Below are 11118 nucleotides of genomic sequence, written 5' to 3'. Positions count from 1 at the left end.
ATCTTCCTCATTTTATCCTCACGGACATTAACTGGAACATACATAGATTAACTTTCAATTATGTTACACAAATACGTAGGCCTAAATGGGGAATTCATAATGTTACTTTTTCCCCCAGTGTAAATTACTGTGACGAGAAGAAGAAACACATAAAACAATAAAACATCTTAATTGATCTATTGCTTGTATTTATTGAAAATGGATAGCTACAACAATTGGTGAAAGATCACGATGTGTCAAATAATAGTGACAGCTGAATGTTGTGTTTTTGCGACACAAAACAAGGAGGCACTGGTTATTTCTCAAAATTAAAATAAACAGATTATCCCTTGTAGGCAAAACCATAATCCTTAACTCTTTGAAAGTTTCAAACCAGTCTGCCATCTAGTGGAAACTGATAATACTACAATAGAAAATACTAAAACTTATATTAATTTCCTGCATTTCATGAATCTGGGGTATGAAGCTCTTTATTGTACACAAAACGTTTAAAAATGTATATTAAGAAATGATGGAACCTCCTCTGATTTAAAAAATACAAATTAAAACATTGCATGTCTTTGGTTTTCGCACACAGAGATAAATTAGATACACAAAGGACCTTTGGCCTGCATGATAACTTCATCCACCATGTCATCTTAAATGCCTTTTAATGCTCTTCAAGCTGTTTTTAAGGACCATTCAAATAGCAGCAAGTCATTTTGTCCCTTTTTGTTTTCTTCAAATAGCACAGGCTCCATTGCATCTATAGTGATACTGCCTTAGGAAGTGCCTCAAACTTTGGGGTAAAGGCAGGATATCAATGCCCTGATATGTTGTACGGCTACAGATAACCGCCCTGCACATGTGCTGTAGAGAAAAGGGGAAATTCCTAGGTAGAGGGCGAGAGAGAAGAGGCTCAAAAAACAGGCAGGTGGCAGGGTCGCTGTAATGCTTCAGCAGGCCCGTGACACTAGAGTCTCTGTACATGCACGGGTCGCGGCCATCAAAGCTAAAACGCTTCCCATTTTGCTCTATCCGAGCGTGGAGGGAGCGACTATACCGTCTGAAGCTAACTGAGAAGAGGTATTCGTCCTGGGCAGAGTCTCGGAGCAGAAAAGTGCCCTCAGGTTGCCCCTCCAAAAGTTGCTCGGCTTCGAAACGGTCCAGGACGCCCCAGTAACATGGGCTGTTGTTGATCTGAAGAAGATCGGGTACCAAAATGTAGTCAGTGTGAGAACAACACTGGCCGTCCCTAATTAAAAAAGATGGATCCCAGTCGTCCAAGCTAGAAGCTCCATTGGAACTGACCTCCTCCCAGGAAATGAGCGTTGGAGGGGAGGAAGTCAACACGGGCCCTTTGGGTTCCGCTGCAATGTTTAAAGGTGAAGGTTTGGTGCCATGCTTCTTGATGAGATGCCAACACTGAGCTAGTTCCGACTTTGGGGAGAAGGGACACTTATCCTCCATGAGCTCAGAAACGTGAATCTTTCGTTTGGACCATAGAAGTACGGAGAATGGACGTGAAGAACCAGACTGGTGATGATGATGGTGGTGATGACTGCGAAGAGGAAGACACTGACCAACGGCGTCCTGAAACTTTTGTCTCAGGGATCGACGGGACAGGCCTTTTCTGCAGGGAGAGTCTGAATCAGGTTCTCCTGGGATCGTGCAGCTGCACTTTCTTTCCCTGCGTCTCCGGGGACACGAGGCGGAGCGCATGCTCTGGTCATCCATTCCCTCCCCCTCATCTCCTCTGGGCACTGTCTCGTGGCGGGTCCCGCGTGAGCGTTTTTTAATGCTGCGGATGTAACTATCGGCACTCCAGCTCCGAAGATTCTTGGGACGTGCATCTGGGTTTTTGGGCTTCTTGTCTGACATGGCTGCAGGCCGTTTTCTGCTGCATGGAATTTGGAAATAAAATAAGGTTAGGAAAGAAAAATGTATTGAATAATACAATACTAATAGTATTAATCATTATTTTATACTGGCATGTCTGGTTAGATGTTAATTGTATACAGTATATAAAATCGCACAGTGACAAAATATGTATTTTTATCTAATGAAATATTACAAAATGAATCAATGCACAGAATATTTAAAGTTGTATTCAGGGTCAAAATTTGCACAGTGCAGTTTTATGTAATTTTATGTGCTAAACAGCAAGATTCATAAGTAGCAGCCTTAAAAAAGCCCCTCAAAATGTAAAAGAAAGGGTACAAATTAACCTGAAAACTAAATTTTCCGCTTTAATCTGATTAAATAGATAAATAATTAATGCAAGGAACATGAACAAAAACAACAGTAAGAGAAGCACACATCATTTCCAAGAAGCGTGTAAGAAATAATTTTGAGAAGTATAAATAAATACCTATAGTACACATCATCATTTGCTTCAATAAGTAAATAATCATCACTTTGAATTTACATCTGTCATGTTTTATAAATTAATATATTCAGTAAATGAGAAAATAACTTTTCAGAACTGTGTCAAAACTAAATGTGTTTCAGAATAATTTTTTGCAGTAATGTTTACAAAATGTCATATATAAATTGGCAATAACACTTTGAATCTGATCAATGTTTTTCAAATAAAAGATAATTATACATTTCCTACCTTGATAAATTATCAGATCCTCAGATCCTTGGGTCCTCACAGAGCAGTGGTGAATCTGTCCATGTCGGAAATTCATTCAGTGAGAGCTCAGTGTGAACTGAAGGGGGGATGTACATCTCTCCTATTTAAAACCTCTCCAGTATCAATTCCTCTGAGGAATACTTGCCCTTCACTGGACGGAAGTGTGTACGTTTGTCAATGGGCAGTTAACCTATCATATCCGACAATGAATCTGCTGTCCTCAAAAATGTAATTCAGTATTGTATAAGTACAGTAATCTATAGCTTTAGACTAAATCATATACTGTATATGACTTATTTATTATAATAGTATAAATGTGCAAACATCTTTTAAGGTTTATCTTCTGAATTTCGACTCATCTTTAATGAATCAGCGAGCTCTGAAATCGAATTAGTCAATAATAACAGACATCAATTTACAAGGGCAACCTTGTTAGGAAGGAAACGGGTAATCTCCTAGCAGACATTGAAAGCTTCGCTTTATTGATCTATTGATTAGTGTCCTTCTTTAACTTTAGAAGTTCCGGGTGCAGAAGAGCTGCACAAAAGCAATTTTTGACACCCATTTCAAATGTGGTCGTTGGTATGTTCCCAGCTTCCACCTGGAAAGTGTCAAATATCAAAAGACGTAACAGAGGGACGTGCATCCGGTCTGCTAGCCTAAATGGATTGAAAACAAATTCAATAACTCATTACGGCCGTGTGGTCATTAGGTGATGTCATTCTCATGTTTTAAAATGTTCTACTCTCATTTTTTAATGTCACAAGTATTCTACTTTATAGCAATGAATTATTTATGAGAGCAAGAATGTTATCATATTCAGGCTTGGGGTGGAGGGAATGTCATAATTTAGAGAGGGGCATAAAATGTGACCAAATGTAAACATTAGCATAAAAAATATAACAAAACAAGAATCAAAACGAAGAAGCGTGTAACAACTTGTGACCAGATTTGAAGGAACAGTTGACTCAAAAATGAAATTTCTGTCTTCATTTACTTGTTTACTTCACAACCTCATGTTTTTCCAAATTGGTTACAAGCATTCTGCCAAATATCTTTCTCCTTTTGGGGCGAAACTGTCCCTTCAAGCGTCGAAATTGCTAGTGTATAGTATTGCATTTAAATCATGGTGGTATTGTGTCTTCTCTATTTTTGCTCTCTCTCTCTCTCCAAATGTGTGTGTGTAGCTCAGGCAGGAGAGTGAGTGATAAAAATGGATTTGTTAAAAGTGGTAGATCAAATTATTGTGTAAAGGCACAAATGATTTACACATGCTGGGTTGTTTGAACATCTCCTAGCCGTCTTTCAAGTCGGATCAGTCTGTTACCAATCCTTTAATGCATTTGAATGCTTGTAATATTCATGTTGTAATATTCAGAACAGCACCATCCTTCGCCCTCCAACCTTTCCTTTCTCTTCAGCGATTTACCAGAATGCTGCTGCTTCAAATACTAAATTTGGATTTGTCCAGACCACACACACGTTTAGCTGGAAGAAGTAACAAGATCATACAACTGGGAGAACAAGCTCCAGTGTCCATCCATGTGTTCAGAACTGTAGCATATCTGCAAGAACTTATCTCTATGTGGACAGAGGACGGTAACTCAGTATACCCATTAACATGGCACAGTTTATCAAAGAAAGGGAACCGTGCCAAAGACATCTCATACGTGCCAGCTATTACTGCTCTATCGATCTGCTACACGGCAGAACAACCAAGGATATGATGAATATTTCATACCGCTGTGTTGTCAAACTGTAAGACACGGGGCCATATGAGCCTCACCCTTATTTTATGAGCACTTTTTTTCTAGCGAACTTTCTCAACACCTCCCTGATGACTTGTTTATGGTAATATAGAAATTGAAGGCTCTTAGTAAACAGACTCAGGTAGTAGGCCCTAGTTATAATGGTTCCATTGTCTGCGCCGATTCGCTGCGTGTCTGGCTGATAATATCGCATGACCATCATTCGAGTATAGATGCACTGATGTTGCTTGAGAATGGTGGTTCTTTGAGTGATGGAAAGTATGTAATTAAATCAACAGGAAGTCTCTGGCTCCACGGCTCTGGCGTTCATGTTCTCTCCATTGATCTGTATCTGTTTCTGGACAGCTGCTCTAACTGCTGTTGCAGCCGAAGAGATCTGTGCAATGTTGTTTAGATTACACCTTATTTGCTACGAGTTATAAAAAATACTAAACTTTATCAATTCTTTTTCATTTTTCTAAATTTACTGTTTTAATAAAATATTGTTTCTTTTTTTGCATTTATTTGCAAAAAGAATTTAAACTGGAGAAATAGGTCGAAATAACAGCAAATATGCTCTGTATTTTTCAGACGGCATATACTGCAAAGAAAACAAGATCACATTAACCTTTAAGCATTAAAACAGCAATATTTGTTCATGTGTTTAGAAAGATTATTTTGGGTTACTGACATAACTACCAAATGATGCAGCAAATCTTGACTGAAAATATGAATCCTATACAAGGGTTGAGTGTATATATATTATGTATTTTCAAGAGATTTTTGTATTCTCCTACACCTGGAAATTTCATTAAACAGATTTGAAATATACCAATAATTCCAAAAGTGTTAAAAATGCTCAAAAATTTCTAAATACATAATTTGAAATTGAAGCATTATTTATTCTTTCATATATATATATATATATATTATTTATATATATATAAAGTATATTGCATTCTTTTCATTACTACATCATAGTAAGTTTCATTACTACATCATAGTTTGTAGGTGTTATAAGTATGAATACTTATTCAATTTACATTGGATTTATAATTATGAATAGGACAACAATATTAAGGTGATCAATTCTAGTTTAAATAAAAAAATATGATAATGCCAATATTTGCCAACTCATTTTCTTTGATGCACAGCCATCAAAGACAAACAGACAGTATTTCCATGATTTGTATCATCCACTCAATGTAATCCATGGCGTAGTCATGTGAACCAGTATATCAGCTTTCTGCAGGCATTTTCCGTGCTCTCAGCCTTCCTATTTCCCGCAAGGTTCATTCAATACCTGCTGTCTCCCTGCTTCACTTTTCATGCATAGTTATTGAGCTTATTAAGGATGCCTTTTTTAGCAGTAATAGGAGATGCATCATTGAAAAACGTTGTTGTCACAAGTGCTTTGTCTCTGTTATTTCAATAAATTTGTGCACCACACATACATTGACAATCCCCACCATTACCCCTTCGTCAATAATTCTGATTAATGTAATAAGTAATGGTTTGTCTTTCAAATAGAAAAATAGACCTAAATGTTATTTCATTCATTATAATTCATTGTTTTCTAACGGGGTAGGGGTTGGTCTAAATTGCGGGAGCTAGCACCTGTATTAAAAGGTTTAAGCATCATTACATGGAAATTTGTGCATTTTTCCAACAATCAAAATTGTACCTGCCTTCTGTACACGCCGATCTATTGAAAGTAGTTTAAAATAATTGTAAAATGTTTACTCTTTTTTTTAGACACTTGAGAAAATCAATAACCATTTGAAAGGAGATGAATGCCAGTAACCAGTGCTCTCTGAGAATTCAGAAGTCAGGAAGACACTTAAAACTAAAATGGAGCCATGGTGTGAATCAAGACTGAAGAAGTGGTGCGCATCCATTCAGACACATATACCCACCTTAAGCAAATGTTACCTGCTAACAGGACAAAAGGAAGCATTAGTTTAGTTTTCTTACATATAATGGATTTGAATTCATTTACAGATGACCCATACACACTGTAGCTAAATATACAGTGCGTGCTTTATTAGAATAGGGATGTAGCCTATTAGTAGCCTACTAAAACTGTAAAGGGTGGAGATTGACTGGATGCTGACGGTATACTGACTGTTTGTGGTATAAATGTCTCATTACGGCCATCATGGTTAGTCATTTAATTTTCTAACAAAACAAAAAAAACAACTATGATTTTTGGTAGATCTGCGCTTCCCATGATACAGATTCTGAGCACGTGAACTGTCTTTTTAAATCGCAGTAACGCTGAAAAACTATGTTCCGTCTTAACTTGACAGATCTTGTCAAACCTGATGACAACAAACGCTCAAATTTAACAGCAAAAAGAAAACTCGTTCGTAAACTCGTATTTCCTGCGAAGCGAAACGTCATCCCATCCTAAATTCCTAGACGGATGCAAACGTCATTCCGCAAACGGCCGCGCCCACTTTAAAAGCCGTGCCACGTCATATTCCACGTCTGAGCATAGAGGGAGGAGCAAACGACAAGTCTCGCCCCTATAATCTTTCTCTACTGTGATTGGTGTAGACAATTTACAAAGAGCTCATGATTGGACATTATAGAAGCCCGTCACTCAGATCTACCAATGTGATTGGAAGAAAGGCGAAACTGGCCGTAATTTGGGTGGCAAAATAATAACGCAATAGAAGGAAGTGTCATGCTGGAATATTGAATATCGCCGTTTAAAGACTTTTCAGGATCCATTCAAACACTTTAGCGATCGCTTCACATGTCTCCGTAAGTAATTGCCTTCTTCATTCAAACGAAACATATATTTACACGTTGTATGTACTTTTTTATGAGCTTTCTATAGACTGGACTGTATATATGGATGGCATTTGGTGTATTATGGCGTTTTATGTGTAGGTCGAGTGGTTCTTTATGGAATGAAACGATGGATTGAGATAAGGGTTTAACATTTATTTAAAAGGCAAACACGACGTAGTTCTGCCTGTGGTAGGTTTATAGCAAATCTATTGTATTGTGACCTTTGTCATTTAGATGTTGCTTGCATTAGGGACTGCCATAAGTTGCTTTGAAGTTATCTGTTTGACCTCCCTCAAAAATGATTTGTTAGTACTGGGATGCTAAATGACTGTGTATATTGATAATACAAACTATAGATTTTGTCAATATCCAAATAAGGTGTGTCTTATAGATAATGTATTTACTGCTGAAAAAAAGAAAACAATTTCTAATGGTTTCCATTACAAATACCGTCATGGGTCATGACCCATAGCTGTTAACCATTAAAAACCATTACAGAATTCCTTTATGTGGTGTGCTTTGGGCCTTATTCCAGCAGATATTATGGCATTCTATTGGTTGTGAAATAAACCACAGAAATTTCCATTAAAACCATTTAATCCATCTGCGATGGTTTGTTGCTTTTCTATGGAAAGACACCTGCGCTCATTCTGGGCACAACTTTGAAATATAAATGTTTGGACAATCAAAGTCCAAATAAAATGCTGCCAGGAACGCACATTTGTTGATAGAAAAATGCCTGATAAAGTTGTATAAACTTCCTGTCACTGATAATGTTTTATTACTTTATTGTACTTTACTGTATATTTTACTCCAGAGCCTCTACAATGCTCGACGACACCCCGTTGTTTGATCCTTCTCTGCTTTATGAACTGGACTGGAGCAGCAACACCGTCTCCTTCTCACCCCCGATTTCCCCCTCTCAGCCTGGGGAGGGTCTGGTCCTCCGACCCCTGTGTACAGCTGACCTAGACAGAGGTACAGGTTACCTTTTCAATCTTGATCAGCAGTGTTAAACATAGGCATATTTTTTTACATTTAGCCTTTTTCAGGTTTCTACAAAGTCTTATCACAGCTCACAGTAGCCGGCGATGTGACGGAAGAGCAGTTCAAAGGTATTGCAAGCCTTTCTTGTTCAACATGTGATTAATGCTGCTCAAATGGATAAATGGATACGATTGAGGCGGTTTGTATTTTGTCTTCGTTTCTTAAGCAAATCTGGAACATATGAAGAGAACTGGAGACTACTATGTCATTGTGGTGGAAGACACAAATGTTGGACAGATTGTTGCCACGGCAATGCTTATCATAGAACACAAATTCATCCATTCTTGTGCAAAGGTACTTGACTTCTCAATGGAAAATTCAACAATATGTATCATTTTTAAATTATTTTATTATCTCAAGACACAGTACTCTTTAATTATGATTTTAATCCTTGTTTTATTATTTAAATAAAATACTGGAGAATGGGTTCCTAAACATTGATTTTCATCCTTGACATTACCTTATTCTGTCAATAATATGATTCTATTTTCACAAGACTTTTGTATATATTTTACTGTTGAACGGTGTCTTATCAACACAAAACTATTTGTTTTGTTCTGGCAGAGAGGACGTGTTGAGGAAGTGGTTGTAAGTGATGTATGCAGAGGAAAACAGCTCGGAAAACTGTAAGTTTGGGTTTTGAATGCACTTCTCTATTATTGTATACTGCTATTTATTATGATGCTGAAGATGACCAGTTTTACACATACAATCTAATTTAGTTGTCTGGATGTTGTATTATTGTATTTATCTTTTAACGTAAAACAAAATGCAGGTATAAGCATTTAGGCTAACAGTTGCTTTTTTATTTTTTAGGTTGGTATCAACATTGACACTCCTCAGCAAAAAATTACAGTGCTACAAAGTAACACTGGAGTGCGCACCAAAAAATGTGGAATTCTATAAGAAGTTGGGGTACTCTGCATCAGACGAGACTTACATGCAGTGCCGTTTTTTTGACTAAACCCAGAAAGATCTAAAACATCATAGAATGTTTGGTGACGCATTATGAACTGTTATGAGGTCGTTTCTCTAAGATTGTACAATCAGACTACCTCGAAGTTGCACCTTTTTAGCCAGCAAAAAAAAATGAACAGGAAGACTTGATACTTTGATGACAGGTTATGTGACATTAACTTAGCATTGTGGAATGAGCCTTTTAATTTGACTGCAACACACTATAAAACATAGTCAATAATGTTCCGTCTAAAAGTCGGGCAATTCTAAGCACTTGCATTAAAATGTGCCTTTTGTCCTTAAAAACATGACCCTTTCTTCAGAATTCGTAAGAAAACCGCAGTATGATTTGATCACATACTGAATACTTAGGCCGGTCATAGAGGAAAGACCCAAATGGTTTGTCGTAATGTACTTGATTAATTTCTAATGATTTCATACAGAGATCTTTCTGTACAAGGTGATGTAGGCGTAATCTTTTTTTGTTGATGTCAAAGACAGAATTTACAAAACGGCATGGTGAAGGGTTTCCTCTTAAAGTTATGGTGTAGTTCTTTAAAAGGTACCAAATCTAAGATCACATTTGTCATTGTGTGTTCTATGAAAGGTGAATTTTATCTGTCTGAATTTTTATATTCATCTCTCCAGCAGGTACTTGGCTTTAATGTAGAAAACGATAATAGAATGTTTACATTAATTTATTATTCTCATTTATTTGGCACAATATTTTGGCTCTAGTGTAAGCCACTGCTAATAAATATATTGAATCAATAGTTATGTTCAGATCAGAATGAAGTCAAATAAATTATTTTGTTGTAAAATATATCCCAATGCAACAAATGCTTCTTTATACAATAAATACATCTATTTTTGTACTTTCATTGGCTGCAAAAAGTGGCATTTCGTTGAACAGCTTTCACCTGTTCGTCAACAACTGAATGTGTCAGTCAACAATTTTTTAACTGTACATTGAAAATAATGTAAAGCCATTGAAAGACAAGGTTTTAAACTGTTACAATACTGCTATACTGTATTTAAATAAAGGTTTAACTAAATAACTTTAAATGGCTCGTCATCTTTAGTTAATAAAATGAGTATCTTCAAGCAACGCTCAACAATAAAGCAATTAAGTCTTAATCTTATCATAAACAGTCAAAGATTTTTACTATATGGATTGATAACACAGAAAACCCAAGGTGAGTAGCCATCTTTTATTAAGCAGAGGGATGTTAATTCCATGGCAAACATATCTCAAACTTATCTTAATTCATTCCCACATAGACTGATTGATTCCACCAATTCATTGTTATGGCAGTGACAGTCTTATTCCTCCGATACCATCCCTCACACCCCCCCCCCCCATTCAGCAACAGTAGTTCAAGTATCAAAAGTTGCATTATTGCAATACTGTCCCGCTGCAAATGCAAAATGCTTTAAATACTATAAAACTGCAAAAAGTTCAGTGCATACAGCTCAAAAAACAAAAATCAAATCTTCCCCAACTCCAAGAATCACAAGGAGCAGTCTCTCCCTCCCAACCCTCCCCACTGTAGAAATATTTACATTTTTAATCCCAATAAAAATGTAAAAAGAAAAGTCCGCCGCAGTAAAGCACGTATTAATAAAGCCTATCCGTTTTGTGCTGCTGTAACTTGCATACTGCCGAAATCTTCGTCCTCCTCTAGTGTTCGCTTTAGGCTTCCTGTAGCACAACACAAATGCATGAAGCGTTACTGCATATATTATGATCTCTGCTCTGTACATTAATGTACCAAATATAGATCTTGCTATTAATACAATCATCCCAGTCATTTGTCAAGATAAATGTATATGGACATATATTCAAGCATTTACAAGTTCAAACTAGCATTAGAGTCTAAATGACATAAAAAGAGTAAACCATAAACAAACTACAATAAAAAAAACTGTGCCTCACCTGGCATCCCAGCT

General features: G+C 36.8%; 3 protein-coding genes across 4 annotated transcripts in view; 1 reads left to right on the top strand and 2 right to left on the bottom strand.

The window, feature by feature from the left end:
• Nucleotides 1-720: 720 nt before the first annotated feature.
• socs4 (suppressor of cytokine signaling 4) lies at nt 721-1860 on the bottom strand (the record flags this gene model as incomplete). The annotated part of the gene is made up of 1 exon (XM_079458121.1): nt 721-1860. One exon carries the CDS (start codon nt 1858-1860, stop codon nt 721-723), a length of 1140 nt encoding a protein of 379 aa, XP_079314247.1.
• A 5100-nt stretch (nt 1861-6960) lies between these two features.
• Nucleotides 6961-10230, top strand: gnpnat1 (glucosamine-phosphate N-acetyltransferase 1). Of its 2 annotated transcripts, XM_079458120.1 has the most exons (6): nt 6961-7134; nt 7982-8142; nt 8217-8279; nt 8378-8505; nt 8776-8837; nt 9028-10230. In XM_079458120.1, exons 1-6 carry the CDS (start codon nt 7127-7129, stop codon nt 9173-9175), a joined length of 570 nt encoding a protein of 189 aa, XP_079314246.1. In that variant the 5' UTR covers nt 6961-7126; the 3' UTR covers nt 9176-10230. The 2 variants fall into 2 exon arrangements, with proteins under 2 accessions (XP_079314246.1, XP_079314245.1); XM_079458119.1 differs by lacking the exon at nt 6961-7134 and having other exon boundaries at nt 7930-8142.
• An 81-nt stretch (nt 10231-10311) lies between these two features.
• styx (serine/threonine/tyrosine interacting protein) overlaps nt 10312-11118 on the bottom strand; it is a 2885-nt gene continuing 2078 nt past the window's right edge. Inside the window, exons 10-11 of the mRNA XM_079459286.1 lie at nt 11105-11118; nt 10312-10870 (exon numbers count right to left, since the gene is read on the bottom strand). The exon at nt 11105-11118 is cut by the window's right edge and continues 80 nt beyond it. Coding sequence (XP_079315412.1) covers nt 10797-10870; nt 11105-11118 — 88 coding nt within the window. The 3' untranslated portion in view covers nt 10312-10796. The remainder of the gene's footprint in view (nt 10871-11104) is intronic.

Source organism: Barbatula barbatula, assembly GCF_947034865.1.
Source record: "Barbatula barbatula genome assembly, chromosome: 6".
Lineage (NCBI taxonomy): Eukaryota > Metazoa > Chordata > Actinopteri > Cypriniformes > Nemacheilidae > Barbatula > Barbatula barbatula.
This window is presented reverse-complemented; position numbering and strand designations above follow the sequence as displayed.

Coding starts and splice junctions, on each gene's coding strand:
- gnpnat1 (XM_079458119.1), top strand. CDS start 7,938: ATGTTTTATTACTTTATTGTACTTTACTGTATATTTTACTCCAGAGCC. Junction 8,280..8,377: donor GACGGAAGAGCAGTTCAAAG/GTATTGCAAGCC, acceptor TCGTTTCTTAAG/CAAATCTGGAACATATGAAG. Junction 8,506..8,775: donor TCATCCATTCTTGTGCAAAG/GTACTTGACTTC, acceptor TTGTTCTGGCAG/AGAGGACGTGTTGAGGAAGT.